This window comes from Peromyscus californicus, unplaced genomic scaffold (genome assembly GCF_007827085.1).
Source record: "Peromyscus californicus insignis strain IS unplaced genomic scaffold, ASM782708v3 Scaffold_6__1_contigs__length_162567912, whole genome shotgun sequence".
NCBI lineage: Eukaryota > Metazoa > Chordata > Mammalia > Rodentia > Cricetidae > Peromyscus > Peromyscus californicus.
Genome location: NW_026294584.1, coordinates 18554689 through 18575365, shown reverse-complemented (window position 1 = coordinate 18575365; position 20677 = coordinate 18554689). Strand labels below are relative to the sequence as shown.

The following is a 20677-nucleotide window of genomic DNA, read 5'->3' as shown; positions in this document are numbered from 1 at the left end:
TTCCTGAAATTTCACTATTATTGGGGGAAATCTACATACTCAAGTCTTTCAGAAATCATTTTTTTAAGGTACATGAATTGCCACATTATCAGTAACCACTTAAAATTTTAATTTTTGTTCTCTCTTAACCTTCAAAGGAACGCAAAAACCACCCAGTCCCCATCAGTCACCTCTTCACGGGTACATCGCCTGTCTGCTCATCCACATAATCCCGCTTAAGCTCTTCGGGAACATCACTGTCGCTGTCATACTCCTGATAGGCACTCTTCTCCTGTTCATCAGACTCATACTGAAGAGAACACAGTGGGATACGCAACAATGGCACACAGGATCACTTTACCTCAGTCTCTTAACACAAAAACGTGTGCAAGTTTAAAGAAATGGCTAAAGGAAAATTCTTAATGTAGTTTTAATTTCACCATGAAGAATCAAATTCCCCTCCCATTTTTCTTTTTCATCTTACTTTAACCAGCTCAAAAGAAAAGGAAAACAAAAATATCATTTGTGTTGTTTATTTGTAAAATAAAACTTAAACCAAATATTCACAGCCACAACTAATACCCCACTGGACCTCAAAGAAGGAAGAATGTATGTATTTTAGACTTGAAACTATCTTCTGGTGATTTTGTAATATTTGCTTTCAGGTTTTTAACTCTTTATAAGGTTGAAGATCCAATTCTAGCCCTAACACCACTACTTTAGCTTCATAAATACACTCAGCATACTATGAGGATGTTCAGCTACATGAAGAGCTGAGAAGGTAACACTTAGCAGCAAGAGGCCTCCTGGGAGGCTCACTCCTGAGATAAGGGTTCCTTCCTAACATCTTCCTTGCCCTTATGGCACTATGGACCAATACCAGCAAGGAAACAGTGGTAACACACCATCGTCATCATCAGTGTCAGACATGCAGTGACTAAATATTGGCTAGCATTCCCTGAAGCTTTGACAATGTACTGTGCCAAGTTCTCTCAGTAATTCTATCTCTTGAATCCTAAAAACTCCATATAGAGCTTAACCATATACACAGTTAAGTCTTAACCCCATATATAGCTGAGGAGACCAACATGATGACAACATGGACAGAAGTTTGTGCCCCTAATTCAGTTACTTTTGGATAATCTGTTCCTGGGTTAAAATGTCAGGCCTTATTCAGATATGAATCAGAGTCTCAAGAACTTAGATTGTATCTGGAAAGATTAGATTCTACTCTAAAAATTGTTTTTTAAAAAATCATGACATTTCCCTGTATTGAGACATAAGGTGATCCTATTAACATACAGACAAAAATTCTGCTCAGGAGGCAGAGGCAGGTAGATCTCTGTGATTTCAAGACTAGCCTGGTCTACATATTGAGATCCAGGTCAGTCGGAGTCAGAGAGAAACGCTGTCTCAAAAATCTGCCGAAAATAGGTTTCAAAACTAAAATAGAAAATAAAAATAGATTTTCTCAGACCTAAACAATTCTCATTGGGTTTCATCAAGTATAAAATTAAAAATCATAGAGGGTTCCTCTGGAAATTACAGAGAACAAAAGGACACACCAAGTAATATCCTGGGTCAAATGACATGATTTTGAAAGCAGGCTACAGAAGACTGTGAGACAGGAACTGCTCTCTTCTACGAATATGGACAGACCAGGAGGCACAAATATAAAGTAAGGAGTCAAGGCCCACACAGCTAACAAACTGATGTGATGCTATTGCATCTAAACCCTTCCTACAAGCTAAGCAATTCCTATACTGAACATTATTTCAAGCTGCTCAAAGGATTGCTAAGAGATCAAACTTCGGAATCCTAACTGCTTAAACCCCTGTCAGGCAACTAGGCCGTAATTCTGTGGTGGTTTGAATATAAATGGTCCAATATATTTGAATGCTTAATTATCAAGGAATGGCACTATTTTTATTTTTTTAACTTTTGGGACAATGTCTTATGTAGGCTGGCCTCAAACTTTTGAACTCCTCATGTACCAGAGGGTGACCTTGATCTTTTTTTATTTTATTTTATAATTTAATTTAATTTTACATATCAGCCACGGATTCTCCTGTCCTCCCTCCTCCTGCCCCTGCCCTCCCCCCATTCCCATCTCCTCCAGGGCAAGGACTCCCCTGGGGATTCAGCTCAGCCTGGCAGATTCAGTCCAGGCAGGTCCAGTCCCCTCCTCCCTTCGCCCGGGCTGAGCAAATTGTCCCTGCATAAGCCCCAGGTTCCAAACAGTCAACTCATGCACTAAGGACAGGTCCCAGTCCCACTGCCTTGGGGCCTCCTAAACCGTTCAAACTCATAAACTGTCTCACTTATCCAGAGGGCCTGATCCAGTTGGGGGCTCCTCAGCTATTGGTTCATAGTTCATGTGTTTCCACTAGTTTGGCTATTTGTCCCTGTGCTTTTTCCAATCATGGTCTCAACATCTCTCGCTCATACAATCCCTCCTCTTTCTCGCTGATTGGACTCCTGGAGCTCCACTTGAGGCCTGGCCATGGATCTCTGCATCCGCTTCCATCAGTCACTGGATGAGAGTTCTACCACGACAGTTAGGGTGTTTGGCCATCCGATCACCAGAGTAGGTCAGTTCAGGCTTTCTCTCGACCACTGCCAGTAGTCTATAGTGGAGGTATCTTTGTGGATTTCTGGGGACCTCTCTAGCACTTTGCTTCTTAATGTTCCCATGGGGTCTTCATTTATCATGGTCTCTTTTTCCTTGTTCTCCCACTCTGTTCTTGATCCAGCTGGGATCTCCCACTCCCCTAAGCTCTCTTTCCATTGACCCTTGCCCTTCATTACCCCCCCTTCACATCCAGTTTGCTCATGTAGATCTCATCCATTTCTCTGTCATTGGGCAATCCCTGTGTCTTTCTTAGGTTCCTCTTTTCTAGGTAGCCTCCCTGAAGTTGTGAGTAGCAGTCTAGTCATCCTTTGTTTTACATCTAGTATCCACCTATAAGTGAGTACATATCATGTTTGTCTTTCTGAGTCTGGGTTACCTCACTCAGGATGATTTTTTTCTAGATCCATCCATTTGCCTACAAACCTCATGATGTCATTGTTTTTCTCTGCTGAGTAGTAAGTACTCCATTGTGTATATGTACCACATTTTATTTATCCATTCTTCAGTTGAAGGGCATCTAGGTTATTTCCAGATTCTGGCTATTACAAATAATGCTGCTATGAACATAGCTGAGCATGTGCCCTTGTGGTATGATTTAGCATTCCTTGGGAATATGCCCAAGAGTGGTATAGCTGGTTCTTGGGGGAGATTGATGCCCAATTTTCTAAGAAAGCATGATATTGATTTCCAAAGTGGCTGTACAAGCTTATATTCCCACCAACAGTAGAGGAGAGTTCCCCTTGCTCCACATCCTCTCTAGCATAAGCTGTCTTCAGTGTTTTTGTTCTTAGCCATTCTGACAGGTGTAAGGTGGTATCTCAGAGTTGTTTTGATTTTCATTTCCCTGATGATTAGGGATGTTGAGCAATTCCTTAAATGTCTTTCAGCCGGGAATGGCACTATTTGAGAGGTATTAGGAGGTGTAGACTTGTTGGAGAAAGCCTGTCACTGTGGGTGGGCTTTGGAGTTTCAAAAGCCCATGCCAGGCCCAGTGTCTCTTTTTCTGCTACCTGTAGCTCTAGACGTAGAACTCTAGGAACTTCTCCAGCAACATGCCTGCCTGTGTACCACCATGCTTCCCACCATGAGGACAATGGACTAAACCTCTGAAACTGTAATCCAGCCCCATTTAAAGCTTCCTTTATAAGAGTTGCTCTGGTCATGGTGTCTCTTCACAGCAATAGAAAACTGATTAAGACAATCTTATTCTCAGATAAAAAAAAGACATGGAATAAAATACCAACTTGGTTACTCAGAAGTGGAGTCATGACAGAAATATAGGTGCATTAGTCCCTCAGTCATCTCTCTGTGTAAGCTACCAAAATATTTCAAGGAGAAGACATATACCATGACTAGGTAAATACACTGATAAGAATATCAAGCCAACAAGAACAAATTTATAGTTCAGGCCACCATTGTGAATAAGCACAGTGTAGAGTCATTATCTACACAAGGCAAGGCATTCTGTAGGGACACAGTATACGGCAAGAATGTGAGTAGTAAACTGCTGTGGGATGTTCTGTATGGCAAATGTGTTGCTGATTGGTCAATAAATAAATCACTGATTGGCCATTGGCTAGGCAGGAAGTGTAGGCGGGACAAGGAGGAGAATAAAGCTGGGAAGTGGAAGGCTGAGTCAGAGAGACACTGCCAGCCGCCATGATGAGAAACAGCATGTGAAGATGCCGGTAAGCCACGAGCCACGTGGCAAGGTATAGATTTATAGAAATGGATTAATTTAAGCTGTAAGAACAGTTAGCAAGAAGCCTGCCACGGCCATACAGTTTGTAACCAATATAAGTCTCTGTGTTTACTTGGTCGGGTTTGAGCGGCTGTGGGACTGGCAGGTGAGAGAGATTTGTCCTGACTGTGGGCCAGGCAGGAAAACTCTAGCCACAGTAAACAGATAAGCAATCCAGCAAATTAGCAGTTCACTTCTGAACACTTTTAAAAAGAAAACTCACTTCTGTTTCACAAAGCATTTTAAAAACGTCACATACCCCATTAGAAGCCAAGACATCTTCTGTTTCTTCATCTTTGTGGTTGGCTTGAATTTCAAATGGATTCCCACCACTACAGTACTGCTCAAACAAAGTCACAGGTTTTGAAGAAGTTGTCAATGGCTGCTTACTAGGTGAAACTGATGGGGAGCGAGACTGTTCCAGGAATTTAAATTCCTACACATTGAGAAAGGATGAAATAGCTGTTAGAAAAATAATAAAATCTAAGCATACAAACTTATCCCCTTAATGTAAATGTAGAGTTAGAACAGGGGGAAAAACACGATCTTCAAGTTATTTATCTTTACATCTTGCAAGTCGTCTGAGATCACAATCTTGGAAACACATAACCATTCTAAAAGACAGTTTAGTCAAGAGTGCCACTTAAGTCAGAGTGGCCTGGCCAAGCAACTCCGGCCTTCCGTGAAGGAAAGTTAGAGACACATTCTGAAATGACAAGAAATCTGAATGACAGAGCCACAGAAGTCTGGGTAGGATACTTTTTAACCCACAATATCCTTCAAAGGATCAACTGCTAAGACACTGCTGACTCATGCTTGCACCATGTAAGACATTCTTACCACCACACCAAGAGGATCAAGTACATATCTATCTTTTTATGTTGGTACCTGTAACTATCATTTACTTTCCTTTATAGACCAAGAAGCAAAGAGCACAAACATTCATTTGGCCAGATTGCTCCTAGACTGCTATATTCAGGCCATTATGAATGCCACCTGCCTTTTCTTTGCATCCATTTCCTCATCTTTAAAATGGGAGGACCAATCCAGACTGGAGAAATAAAAAATGACAGAGCTAAAAAGATGCAATACCTGATCCAACTTCCACATTACAAAAATGAGCAAACTGAGGCAGTCTGGAAGGACTGACTGAGTGCCAAGTTCAAGGCTACAGCTAATTGGAGAAAAGAGTCAAATAATCTCTAAAGTTCATCTGAATTACAAAGCTCTTGACTTGACAACTTACCACAAAAATAAACATTTTTCTACACCTAACAATATTTCTCTCAAATTTAAATGTCTGTCATACTCAGTACTCAGTATTAATCTTAAAAGGTCCAAGGGTAGTATTAAAAAGTTCCTTAAATTTCTACAAAGTACATTGACTTGTTCACTCTATCATTATACCATGTCTCAGCCCCAGCTTTCTTTATAAATTTCAACTACATGCTAAATCAGATCCAACACAATGCTTGAAAATCATGACACTATTTTTATAATTCTAAACAATTGTTTAATATAACAACATGATTTTTTTTTTTTACAAATCCACAGGAATGCATTTGAATAATAAGTTTTAAATGGTTTTTTAAGGCAACCATTTTGAAAAGAAAATGCTTGCTTAGTTGGAAATGACATGTTTCTAGTAAAAGTTCTCTTAAAATTATACCAAGTACACATTAAAATATGCAGCATCAATCTATTAATTAACCTATTAAATAAAAATTCAATAAAATTATTTAAATAGATACTCTAAAATGTTAAGCTTAAAATCTTAAATGTTAAGGAATTATAACTATTTTAGAAGTCAAAGATTCTGTTAATTTAATGTTATTTCATTGATGTCAATTACAATTTATGTTACTTTTGTCGTCTTTGAGCACATACTAGTCATTGCTGTTAGTATTTTTACTATTGTCATATTAGGAAAGCAATATGATAGGATTGGATATGAAACTACAGAACAGAAAGACTATCTCCCTATTAAAATTAAATATAGGAAGAAATGGCTCAGCAATTAAGAGCACTAGCTGATCTTTCCGAGGATCTAGGTTCAAGTCCCAGCAGCCACATGACAGCTAACCACTTTCTTTAATTCCAGATCCAGGGGAGTCCATGGTCTCCTACGGCTGCCATGTGGGGTACACCAACATACATGAAGGCAAAACACCCATATATAAAATAAAATTGAAAACTACTACTAATAAAGTACTCTTTTTTTTCTTCTTCTAGAAGCCATTCCACCTGAAGAAAACCACTAAAGACAATGTACTCAGGCCATGGACTACAACACAATCTTTGATGCAGGAATATTTACGACACTGTATTTCAATCAAACTAATTAAAGAGTTTTTCACAACTGTTCTTTCCAAAGAACCTAACTAACTAATAAAATGAGCATTTCTTATAAGTGTCTCTTTCATTTATGAAACATTTTGTCAATACAAGCAAATCTGTAACTGTGCTATAACTTAAATGCCCATTCATGCCTTCAAAAAATTGCTAGTATTTTATATATATAAATAAGTATTTGTGTGTGTGTGTGTGTGTGTGTGTGTGTGTGTGTGTGTGTGTGTTCAGAAGCCTTTATTCAACACATTAGTAAGCAGAAATTTTTAAAGAACTTTAATGGGTGATTGCTAATATATTTGAATACACATAATGAGAGACCTTGAAGATAAGACATCAAACATAAAATTCATTTAATCTTCTTGAAATACCCTGCAAAATTGTCAGAAAAGTGTCAGAAAACATTCTAAAATATTTATTTATTTATTTATTTATTTATTTATTTTGGCGGGGGGTGGGGGGGGTGTCAAGACAGGGTTTCTCTGTATAGTTTTGGTGCCTGTCCTGGATCTCACTCTGTAGACCTGGCTGGCCTCGAACTCGCAGAGATCCGCCTGGCTCTGCCTCCCGAGTGCTGGGATTAAAGATGTGCACCACCGCCGCCTGGCTTTAAAATTTTTTTTAAAAGAAACAAAAGTTTCTTATGGTGGAATATCCATTTGTTATGCTAGAAAACAAAACAAACAAACAAAAAAAACCCAACAACACTTTTTTTGAATATAGAAAATGAAAGTAACAGTAAACAAGGAAAACTGTACTATTTTTTTTAAAGTACTAAACATATATTATCATTTTCTATTTGATCTAAAACAGACATGAGAATGAAATTACTCCTTATGAATTTAACAGGATTATTTAAACATACTTCTATATTTAATAATATGGATCAATCATGGTATTAATTATGGACACTTACATTAAGCATCCTTAATCTGAGTGAAATTCAAAATGCCTCCACATTTGAAATAAATAAGCATTTTTATCACATGGTACCAAAATACAACTGACTCATTTTCTGAAAAACTTATATAAAACAGTGGGTTCCCTTCTGAATTCAAAAGAAAATTCATTGCAATTGTTACTTTCTTTAGTCAAAAGTGTTTACTGAAGCACGTAAGATCAACATTGTAAAGTAGACTTCAAGTCCATCAGCAGTTAATTCTTATCAAATGGCCACTAGGAATCCCTTTCAAGGAAGGAGCTCAAGAAGTTGTTATTAAAAGAAAAAACTCAAAGTAGTTACTAGAAGACACATTTCTTTGTTCTTAAGAAAAACTTACATGAAGCTGCAAGATGCTGAAATTTGACTTAACAGGGCAAAGCTCCCATGTCTCATTCTCTAGAAACATTCTCAGTTCATCAAGTCGTATTCTTAAAGAAAAGAAAAGAACACAAATAGTCTTAAGGAATAATGGAACAGGAAATACAAGAACTGAGGTAACAAAATACAATATAACAACAGAATTATCATTATCATAATCACCTACAAAAACCATTCACATTAGCATATAAACTACAAGAGCTTGCTTCTGTTAGTTACCCTATGATCCTTAAGAGAAACATAATAAACATATGTCAAATATTTACTAAGCTGAATATTTTTGAAAGCGTAAAAATGATGTGTAAGAAATACGATTTTTATTAAAGAACTAAATTAAAACCTGTCACCAACTCATGCACTTAAATTTGTCTTAACTATTCATATACCAAATCTGAAATAGAAAAACAACTATCAGGTCATATAAAATCACAAACATTTATGTATTAGTGTATCATAATATGACAAGTGTCAGGCTACTAAGTGACAATACCAAGATAAATATCATTCTGAAAAGGCCTTTTACAGTGTCTATCTCTACAATGCACTTAAAACTTAGCAGGTCAGCACTTATACTCCAGACAGTCTACTAACTACCGACACCACATGGATTGCTTTAAATACTACTTCACTGCTCTTACTTTATGTTCCGAGTCATCGTTATATTATATAGAAAGATGCAGAAAAACAAAGCTTTACTTCTGCTTGAATAAAGTTGCATTATATAGAAAAATGTAGAAAAACAAAACTTTACTTCTACTTGAATAAAAGCCTGGTGCTTCCCCTTTTTTCCTCCAATACACCACCAGCTATTGCTACCACACCATGCTAAAACAAAGCCTAGCCGTTTTCTAATAAATTCAGATTTGAAGACCAAGAGTGAGTAAAACAGATGGATCTAGACACACAGGAACACTTCTAAACATTGGGACAACTAGGCAGGGACTACAGCTCATAAATATACTCAGCAAAGTTACAGGCTACAAAATTAACACTTAAAAATCATGAGCCTTCACAGCAAGGAGAAAATACTATTCACTATCCTCGGCATCCTCTGTCTCCCCCCCCCCCCCCCCCCCCCCCCCCCACACACACACCCAAAGAAGGAATCTGGAATAAATCTAATCATAGAAGTGAAGAATACCTTGTACAATGAAAAAGTTAAGATGTGAGAGAAAGAAACTGAAAAAGATTCCAGGCAACGGAAGATGCCCCATGCTCCTGGATTAGCAAGACTAATATTGTGAAACTGGTCAACCTACCAAAAGCAATCTACAGATTCAACACAACCCCCATGAAAATTCTAAAAGAATTCTTCACAGAAATTGAAAAACTTAAACTTCATATAGAAATACAAAATATCCAGGAATCTGCTCTGCTGGAGGTATCATCACCTGATTTCAAGTTATAGGTATTTATTCAATAATTGTAATGCTAAAGAACAAACAAGGACAGACATCATGGTATACACCTGTAATTACAACACTCATGGGGTGAAGCAGGAAGATTATCAGTTCAGGACAGTATGGGCTACACAGAGAGACTTCATCTCAATAAGTACACAAATTTTAAAAGCCAAGCATCAAAAAGACATTTGAGAACTGAAAAACAGGATACCTTCAGTTAAAGCCTGATTGGATAAGTAAACTAGCACATCAGGGTTATCAGAAGAAGGATCAGTAGAAAACAGATACAAATTGTAGCACAAGTTGTAAGTAAAACGAGTCAACAGAAAGGATCTTAACATTAGGTAGAGAGATGACAGATAGATGAGAGAGACAGAGGGAGAGACAGACAGATAGACGGAGTAAGTGGGCATGCGCCAGAAAATGGCTCCATTGGTAAAATGTCGGCTACACTAGCATGAGGAACTGAGTCTGTATTCCCAAGCACCCATGTAAATAGCCAGATGGACACCTGTATTTTAGTGTTAGGGAAATAGAAATAGGGGGCAATCTTCCAGAATTTATAAGCTTTGACTCAGTAAAATACCCTGTCTCAAAAATACAGTGAAGAGTAATTTGGGGAAGACAATCAATGCCAACTTCCAGGCCAGTGCATGCGCACGCGCGCGCGCGCGCACACACACACACACACACACAGAGGCAGAGGGAGGCAGGGAGGGAGGGAGACAGGGAGGGAGGAGGGAGGATAGGAGACAGGGAGGGAGGGAGGAAGGGAGGGAGGGAACAAAAGATCTAGTGTTCATGCAATCACATGGAGAAGAGAGGAAGAAGGAGCTGAAGCAGTGTTTGGACAGGCAACAGCTAGTAATTTCTCAAAATGATTACGTCCATGCGTAAAACCACAGGGGAAAAAGTGAGTCTAACTAGGAACTAAAACTATAAAATTTTACAATTTAACGATGAAAAGACTAATAATCCAGTTAAAAATGGGCAAGGGCTTTAAAGACACTTCTGCAGAGAAGATATTCAAAAAGCCAATAAGCATAGGAAGCTGGCAGTATCTTCATTCATTAAGGAAATGCAAACAGAAACCACAAGATACCCCTTACCTCTACCAAGACAGTTACAAACAAAAAGACAGAAATACTGTGGGATAATCCTTCTGTACACTGTGGATATATATTACTCTCATTGGTTAATGAAGAACTGACTGGCCAGTGTAGTTAAAGTTTTCCTGTCTGGCCCACAGTCAGGACAAATCTCTATCACCTGCCAGTCCCACAACCGCTCAGACCCGACCAAGTAAACAAGAGACTTATATTGGTTACAAACTGTATGGCCGTGGCAGGCTTCTTGCTAACTGTTCTTACAGCTTAAATTAATCCATTTCCATTAATCTATACCTTGCCACATGGCTCGTGGCTTACCGGCATCTTCACATGCTGTTTCTCATCATGGCGGCTGGCAGTGTCTCTCTGACTCAGCCTTCCACTTCCCAGCTCTATTCTCCTCCTTGTCCCGCCTATACTTCCTGCCTGGCCACGGGCCAATCAGTGATTTATTTATTGACCAATCAGCAACACATTTGACATACAGAACATCCCACAGGCCGGTAGCCAGGCAGGAAGCACAGGCGGGACAGCCCTGAGATGCTGAATGACCTGTCCACTGAGAGCTGGCACACACCAGAGGTGGAACAAAAACCTGAGCCTCCTCTCTCCCAGTCCAGTTCTAACAACACAGTGTAGCTTCATCAGTGAGAAGCTGGCTCTGAACATATGTCTAAAGTCCTGAAACTTGCTGAGTATTTAGGAAATAATAATTAACTCTTTTCTGGATTCTCTAATTTCCTCAAGATAAACTTCAGTGGGGAATTTCAACAATTCATGATCAGAGTCTAAAGTCAAAATGTCTACATATGGTTACCAGAGAGGCAGACACCCTCTGATAATCCCAACAGTACAATGCAGAATGGACACCACTCCCCAGATCAGCATTTGACAGTGCCCATACCTCCAAACACTAGGAACAGCAGAAGTCTCCCAGTGATTATGCTAGGTGTAAGGCACTCTGGGAAGGCAGACAACTGGCAGAGAAATCTAAGTTTTTATCAAAAAGCCTTTTCTCTTTAACATAAATATATTTAACAATCAATCTTTTGACACCCAATAATCTCACTATTAACATGATACATAATCTCTGTACAAAGGTATCGACAAATAAACAAGGAGAGAAAGAATTTCAAACAATGACACTCCAAATAAGAATAACAAACTCAAAACTTAGTTGTAAAAATGAAAAGTAATTTATAAATAATTTAATGGTAAAATATGTAAGAATACAACTTGGGAGCTGGCTTACATCAAGAAAGATCTAGGGGTTGAGATGGGTCAGTGGGTAAGAGCACTTGCTGCCAGGCCTGAGAAGGCAAGTCCAAGCCCTAGCACTCACACACACTGGAAAAGGAGACTGGATGCCCTCCTGGAAGTTGTCCTCTGACTTCCACACATATGCCACGGCATGTGTGTTTGCACTCTCTCTCCAAATTTTAAAAATGAGAGTATAATCAGTGCTTTTCCTTTTTCTCTCCATCTGGTATGGCTTGGGTAAATGATCACAGTACATGGTAACATTCATTCGCGTCTTCTTCCATTCATAGAACACCTAATCACCCGGCATACAATCTTAGCTTTGCAGCTAGGGTCTGAGTAGCACATCAGCTACAAGCCTTCTTATTCCTGGAATGCAGATGTGCAGAAGCATGCCACACTGAGTGCTGCCTCTATATTCTCACTTCCTTACTACTTGCTCAATATGTGTAAAGACACAGACCAGTGACTAGAGTCTTTCTGTAACCCTGATGTAATGATCAACTTTTACTTCTAATGAAACCAGTTCAATGTTCACTTCAATATGTTTAACTGTAGACTATTCCTTTACACTGTGTGAATATATGTTGCTGTGATTGGCTTAATAAAGAAGCCGACTAGCCAATAGCTGGACAGGATGAGGTTAGGCAAGAGAACCATGCTGTGGGATGGTCTGTATGTCAAATGTGTTGCTGATTGGTCAATAAATAAATCACTGATTGGCCAGTGGCCAGGCAGGAAGTATAGGCGGGACTAACAGAGAGGAGAATTGAGAGAACAGGAAGCTGGGTGAGAGAGACACTGCCAGCCGCCACGATGACAAACAGCATGTGAAGATGCCGGTAAGCCACGAGCCATGTGGCAAGGTATAGATTAATGGAAATGGATTAATTTAAGCTGTAAGAACAGTTAGCAAGAAGCCTGCCAGGACCATACAGTTTGTAACCAATATAAGTCTCTGTGTTTACCTGGTCGGGTCTGAGCGGTTGTGGGACTGGCAGGTGAGAGAGATTTGCCCTGACTGTGGGCCAGGCAGGAAAACTCTAGCTACAGAACCAGACTAAGGACACTGGGAAGAAGGGCAGAGTCAGATGCCAGCCAGATGGAAAGGAAGCAGGATATGCAGGAAAGGTAAAAGCCACAAGCCTCAGGAAGGCACACAGATTAATAGAAATGGGTTAATTAAGTTGTAAGAGCAGGTTAGTAATAAGCCAATAGCTCATATCGGCTGAGCATTTATAATTAATATTAAGTCTCTGAGTGGTTATTTGGGAAGTGGCTGCCAGAACATATCCTACATTCAACCCACTCACAACAAAGAATTTTAGATTTACAATGAATAGTGAATACTTTCTAGTACATTCTGGATGAAGTATCCCTAACTATCCTACAAAGAGATACAATAAATTTATTTATTAAAAGTTAAAAATGGCTTTATATCAGTTAATCTTATAAGAGGAAGTCTTAGATAAATATTTTATTGTATTTCTTACCTGTGGTGGTTCTTGAAATAATTGATACTTTGTTTCCTAATGGACTCCTGCAAAACTTCAGACTTGCTACCACAAAATTCTTCTCCAACTTGCATCAACCTAGTTGGTCAGAAAGAGCTATATAAATTTCAGGACCATCCTTATAAAAAACAAAAACAGTTCAGGTTCTTTCTTTAACAATTATAACACACAGAAATTTAAATTTGGGTATTTGAAAAAAATTATAAAGACCCTACAAGCCCAGTCCATCAGTCATGAGTAATTACATCCTCTTCCATGAAGAATTTAGACAGAAAACTCATTAATTTCTGATTTTTTATTCTTATGGTTGAATGAATTAAGCTACAGAAGACAGTATCTCACATTACCTGCTGACTATATCCAAAACAAAGATAAAATCATCGTATTTGAATATAGATAAATCAGTTCCAAGCAAGTAGGTTTTTACTTTTAGTTGAACATCCTGTAAGACACAAACAAATAAGTAAATTTATTCTGTAGTAACATATTAAAATGAAATAATGGATTCTTAGTTTGATAACATATCTACATAGACAAACAGCCAATTATCTTTAAGACAAACCTAATAAGGATAGTTTCATGAATATTTTAAGAAATAGTAATGGCCACAATCTCACTAAAATTTGGCATAGCTATGTTAAATTCTACTTAATGTAAAGACACACATATATGCACACACAATTCTTATAAGAAGGATATCATGTGCTGAAGAGATGACTCGGCAGTTAAGCACAAACACTACTCCTACAGAGAACTCAAGTTCTATTTCCAATGCCCCAACTGCTCACAACTGCCTTTGACTCTAACTTAAGGGATCCCATGTCTCTGACTCTGAAGACACCTACTCTCAGGTGCACATAACCACACAGACACATATACACGTAATTAAGTATTAAATAAAATTCCTTTTCAAAAAATTATATTCTTATAAGAGATGGAACAAAAATCATTATGTATATATGGCTTTGGTTCATTAGAAACCCAAATATAATGCATTTAAAAATGAGTAACTGCAAAATAAGCATCAGGCAACTGAGAGTAATGGGCCTGAGTGGATGGATGACTAACCAATAGAGACCAATTTTCCAAATTCATGAAATTCCAGCCAAAATCGCAAGAATTTTTCTTCTAAACAATTATTCTAAAATTCACCTAGCATAGGCAATAATTGTTTTTAAAAGTGAAACTATGTAAGGATGGAATAAAAGTTATGAGGAATCCTGATAGACTTGTAATACATTAAATATACTATAAACTATTTAAAATAAATGAATGAAATGTTCAGATAAATAAGCCAAATAATTCAGTAACAGTAAACAGTAAACATCTAACATATACAGTGGTTGAACTTTTTTAAAAGTCTGCTTTGTGATTATTTAACCATGTCAAAAACACTACACTAATAACTTTATATATGGGATCAAACCAGCTTTGTCTGGCAGGCATTTCCACCTCTGAGGAGCAGAGTCTAGGGGGCTCAAGTATTATTGTCTGAGCTCTTGTGCCTGCTACATGGCAAACCTAAGGTCTATCTTCCTTCAAAGTCACATTTTTATCTCTATGCTTTGTAACAAATGAAGTAGACAGAAGTAGAATTATCCAGAAAGTGGTGAAGAAGAAACTTAACTAGTAGAAAGAAAATGTTTACTGTTCAAATATCAAACAAAATATACAATGGATTAATGATTCCTATATATTTTCAAAAGGTCAAAATTAGAAACTATAGAATAATTTAATACAACAAAAACATTTCCTGAGTGTCTATTAAACACTTCAGGTAATATTCTAGGCATTATGGATAGAACAACTAATATGCAGTTTAGAGGCAGATATACAAAATTGCCACGTGAGCACTAGGCTGATCTCTACATGGGCAAGGCTATATGTACAGCGTAAGAAAAAAAGATACAAATCACAGTATGGCATCATAATAATACTATCTGCACTTAAATAAGTAAAAAAGAAAAATAACAGATAAGGGACTACTCATTACCACAAGTCACTAAGAATCTATAAAACCAAATAATTCACAAAAGAAGTAATAATAATACAGAACAGGCTGAATACTGGAGTAGAGGAGGCAGGGGTTGGCAAGGAGTAGAGGAAATAACAACACACTAAAACTTGAAACTGGAGTATGATAGGCAAGAACACAACAGTCACATTTAAAAGGACAATGACTTCCATAAACTGGCCAAATACTTAAGTGTGAATGTTGTACTAAATTTCACATTGAATAGATTTTCATTTACCAGGAATACTATGAGGATGTCATGTCAGATGAGACTAACTGCATAAGATGCCAGGCATTACAAAAGGCACCACTGATTACCAGAAATTCTACCATGAATATGCTAATTTCAATTAAGTACAATAAAGGTCTATAAGGAGACTAAATCATAAAAAATTCATGCCTGGCCCTGGGTGTGTATTTAATGAACATGAGCATATATATTCAAATATAACGCTCAAACAAAAAGAGCCCCAAATCACAAATAATTGTTAAATACATAATAGTTTAATGTTGTCCTAAGAGACATTATAGAAGTCAAAATAATTATAACTACAACGTAAATATATTTAAACGCTAAAATATAAATTCAAATTGTGTAATCCAATATATGATTGTCATAAACCAGAGCACTAAATTACAAAGATTAAGTGATTCTTCAGGAAATTTACATTTTTAGGATGTTTCCCTAAATGATTTTTTAAAGAAACCCTATATTAGACAATTAAACTGAAAAGCAACCTAATTGGGGGCATGGGCAGTTTTTCAAAGCTTCAAAGATTCCAAAGAAATTACACTTTGATCTAGGAAGAACCAAATTTTAAGTAAATTTCAGATTACAACTGAACCAGTCAACTGAAAGAAAATGTAAAAAGATGTCTTCCAGTCTCACATTTAGGTCTACTTAAAATTCATGTGATGCTGTCTGAACCCTCAAGGTGAGAGCAACAGAAAGGCAGGTCCTCATAAGGGCTGTAGGTCATGGGGGAGGGGTCCCTGTGACTAGGACTTAGAGTGATGCCCCAGGGACAGGCTTTCCAGGTCTACCAAGTGCAGGCACAACAAAAGGCACCATCTGTGAAATAGAAAGCAGAATTTCACCCAACACAAACTCTAAGAACTCTGACCTTAAACTTCCCAGACCCAGAACTATAAGAAACAATTCCTATTCTTTTGAAGCAGTCCAGTCTAGGGTATCTTATTATATGTAGTAGTCCAAATGGCGTACACTGACAGGAGCCCAAATTAAAAAAACCAAAAAACTATAGAGTTTTCCTCAAAGAAGCTCGGTGAGGAACTAAAATTTATTCTTCCCTATATTCTGACCCAAATGTCACCTACTTATTTCTTTCCTAAAATTAAGCAAAAAAGGAAATCAAGAAAACTAAAGAAAATAAAAATAAACAGGACAGCTCAATAAAAAGGGCACAATTTTTTTTTTAGAAAAGCATGAATTCCTTAGTCATGCAACACATGAATATTTCTAATGGAAATTTTCAAACTAAGAGACTTTTTTTTTTCTATTGCTCTTGGTAGTTAATATAATTATCAACTAATTACAGAAATTAAGTTAAATGATAGCCTTGTTCCAAAGACGAGTGAACATATGATTAAGCCTGCAGAGAGTACAAACACACCAAGTTTAGAAAAAGAATTTCTACAGCAACTATAACGTGAGTGTTTTGGAGCCCAGCTTGAGCCCAGCTTCTGTGAAAATCAACACGAAAACAACCCAAACCTGCCATATCCGAGTAAGGCCGTGCTCTAGCTTCTTTGTTACATAGCCACGGTCAAAGTTGGTCTCTTCAGCACTCATCACATGACTTCCTTCTGAAAACAAAACACGGCATGTTTTTAATTCAATCTATTTTTTCCCTAAATTTTTTTTATGAGCCAACCTAAGATAAAATACAATTTTTTTCAGGGCAGGAGATGTGTCTCAACAGTTAAGATCACTGGCTGCTCTTCCAGGGGGTTAGATTCCTAGCAAATACATGGCTCTCACAACCTGTGTAACTTTGGTCCTGGGGGAAGCCCACACCCTCTTCTGGTGTCTGCAGGCACCAGGCATGGTGTACAGGCACACATACACATAAAATAAAAAAGAAAGTATGCTCAATATATGTGCATTCAAAATAATAGTAAAATCAGGCATTGGGATTAAACCCCTTTGATACAGAGATAACTTAGAGAAATGCTAAATATACCCAAGACTATGAACTACACGTGTGAATGGGCCTAGGAGTCCAATGAAGGCAGTGCAGTCCCAGAGCCACACACCACCTACTTCACGACCATGTGACAGGCTGATGTCAGAGCACTAGAAAAATCAATTAATTCAACTGTCAGGTAATGTGTATGCTAACAAGAAGAGAGACAGAAGGAGGTAAATCTGCATGTCTTTATTTTCCATAATTTATATTATGTTTTTATAATGAACTATAATATTAATAATTCCAGATGAACAATTTAGCAATATTCAGTCCAACAAGCAAGATCAATATTGTTCCTCAAAATAAGTTTCCCTCCTGAAAACACAAACACACATCTGTATTAAAGAGACTGTAGCTTTAGTATACAGCAGAACAACAGTCTATTATCTTCTCCCAGGTTAGCAAGGTGTCCAGTGGTAACTAGGAAAAGACCATCCTTGCCAGTCAACAGACATGCTTGGTCTACTTTAGCGCTGCTAGAGCTTGACTGCATACATGCTCTAGCTGTGGTGAATCAACAGCTTAGCTATGCATCTAAACTACATCTTTAGTGGTTTCTTTAGGACAGTATTAGAATGCCAATCAGTACCACTACAGAGCTACAGAAAAGGAACTCTAGAGGCCTTCAGCTTTACAAAGGGACTGGGAATAATTTCATATCTCTGCTTCTTACCACTGTATTCTTGTATGTCTGCATGTAACTATTCAGAGTCCTAGATATTGCTGGTGGACTGCTGAATTAGTCAGAAAACCCAAATTCTCTTAAGATATAGATTAGAAGAGGGAATTTCAGCAAAACAGTCTAAATGAATATTAGCCCAAATCTGGTGTGACTCAGTATTTCATCACCATAAAGGTCATATCTTGTTCTCTATAGTTTTTGTTTTAACATTTGTATTGGGTCTGTAAGTATGTATATCTAGGAGTTCTTCTATCTAACGTGTATGCTAATTCTACCTGAAACCTGTCCTTAGGTTTATCTTTAAATAATGTATTAGAACCATACCTAGAAAAATGTCAAAGAGTAACAAAGCAGAATAAGTGTCATGAAACCCTGGCTCAGTGAGCCTAGGAATTCCAGCTTTGACTGAACCCTGGCCCTGCACATGCTCAGCAGGCACTCTACCACTGAGGTGCACTCCTAGTCCACTGGCTTGCAATTCTGGCTTGCCTCAATGCTCTCTCCTTTCTCCTCCCTCTCTCTTTACCCTCTCCTACAAAATTTCTAGTCCATGATACAATTTTCCCCTCTTAATTTTTACTGTCTATATGTATGATTAGACGTGCCTTCAAAACATGGCTTCAAAATTCTGTTTAATCAAAGAGTAAAATTTGGATATTTCCTGTTTGACCAAATCACAGAAACCAGATACCCCAGAGACTGGAAGTTATCAAAAATAAGTTCAGAAAAAAAAAATAACTGCATTAAATTGCATGACACAGCATGATTTATGCTGTATTAAACAAATGCTAATAGAATTTTTTGTTTTAAAAGTAATTGTGTGTGTAGGTGAATGTGCATGGGCATGCAGGTGCACGGGTGTATGTGCATGTGCTTGTGTGTGCAGGTGCACATGTGTGCATGTGCTTGTGGAAGCCACCCGGTTGTTGTGCTTCCATAGGCTTGTATATGTGAATACTTAGTCACCAGAGAGTGGAACTCTTTGAAAGGATTAGAAGGATTAGGGGGTGTGGTCTTGGTGGAGAAAGTATGTCACTGGTGCAGGCTTTGAACTCAATGCCAGGCCTAGGATCTCTCGGATCAGGATGTAGCTCTCAGATACTGCTCTAGCATCTTCTTGCTTGCCATCATGCTCCCTACCATGATGATAACAGAGTAAACCTCTGAAAGTGTTAAGCAAGTCCCAATTAAATGCTTTCTTCCATAAGAGTTGCTTTTGTCATTGTGTCTCTTCACAGCAATAGAACAATGACTAACGCAGAAGTTTCTGTGACAGGCCTGAAAATGCTGCTTGTTGGCAGTATGCAGACTTTGGGATTTTGGATTAGGTAAGCAGTTGACTTCATAGGCCAGACCAGTAGAAGCATGGAAGACAATGGTGCTGAGAGTAATGTAAATTATGATGCCCAGGCTCAAAAAGTTTCAGAGGGTAAGAATATTGGTAAGTAGCCTTCAGACCATTCTTATTATATTTTGGCAAAGAATGTGGCTGCTTTTTGGCCCTGTCCTAATAATCTGATTGAGGCTAAGTTGAAGAGTTTTTGATTGATGGCATTGGCAGAGATTTCGTAACAGCCTAGTAGTATTGACTATTTCATATGGTTATTAGTGATTGCTTTTATGCAGATTTATAATAAAAAGAAGCAAGTAGGGCAAGAAAAATACAGAATGTTCAGTTTGAGGAGAAAAGGAACACCAGGGAATGTTTTGTTGGAGTCAAATCCAGTGCTCAAGGAGATAAAAAGATAAAAGCCTGATGATAATGGAATAAAGGGAGCAGTGAACTCAGGGCAAGACCCCAAATGGCTAAGCTTCCAACTTGTGAAAAAGAATTAAAGGAAAGCTTAGGCAGAGAAGGAAACCATCAACAACAGAAAGCTGATGTAGACGTAATTGAGCATGGAGGCTATGTTCCAGCCCTAGCAAGCAGCAGAACCTGTCAGCTTTGGGTACGTGGTTCTGGATTTAGACACAAGGATACAAGAAAGGGATTGTGAGATCTTCCTCTTTGGCTAAGCAAAGCCTCTGAGGCCAGGCATGTGTCAGGGGTGTCCCTGCATGGAGGCCTGGAGAGGCCACTGTGTGAAACTCTGAAAGTGAAGCCTGGATTGCCTTGGAGACCTGCTGAGGGCTGTGGCAGTATACAGCAGGTGACAACTAGTGCTTGACAAGTCCACCCAACTCCCTGATGGGGAGCCCCACCAGGCAAAGCCCTGGGATCCCTGGCTGTGGAAACCGGTTGTTTTCTGTCTGTGACTTTCTCGGGTGCCACTGCTATGCCTCCCTAAAAAGAACAGCTGTGGGAGCTTTCCACAGCCCTTTGGTAGTGTGTTTTACATCTCTGGGCACTATGGATTTCTGTTTAAGCTGTGTAATTCTGATGAACAGAAATATTACCAGAATATTCTTCTTTACTGACACAGGAAAGTAACAGCATTCTCAGTCTCAAAGGCAGCCTTTTAA

At 38.3% G+C, this 20677-nt stretch overlaps 1 protein-coding gene across 1 annotated transcript in view; it reads right to left on the bottom strand.

Annotated features, from left to right (window-relative positions):
• Nucleotides 1-20677, bottom strand: part of Vps50 (VPS50 subunit of EARP/GARPII complex) — a 109574-nt gene that overhangs the window by 34611 nt on the left and 54286 nt on the right. The window contains exons 14-19 of the mRNA XM_052719185.1: nt 17058-17149; nt 13656-13750; nt 13288-13386; nt 7982-8072; nt 4612-4788; nt 171-289 (exon numbers count right to left, since the gene is read on the bottom strand). Of these exons, the coding sequence (XP_052575145.1) occupies nt 171-289; nt 4612-4788; nt 7982-8072; nt 13288-13386; nt 13656-13750; nt 17058-17149 (673 nt within the window). The remainder of the gene's footprint in view (nt 1-170; nt 290-4611; nt 4789-7981; nt 8073-13287; nt 13387-13655; nt 13751-17057; nt 17150-20677) is intronic.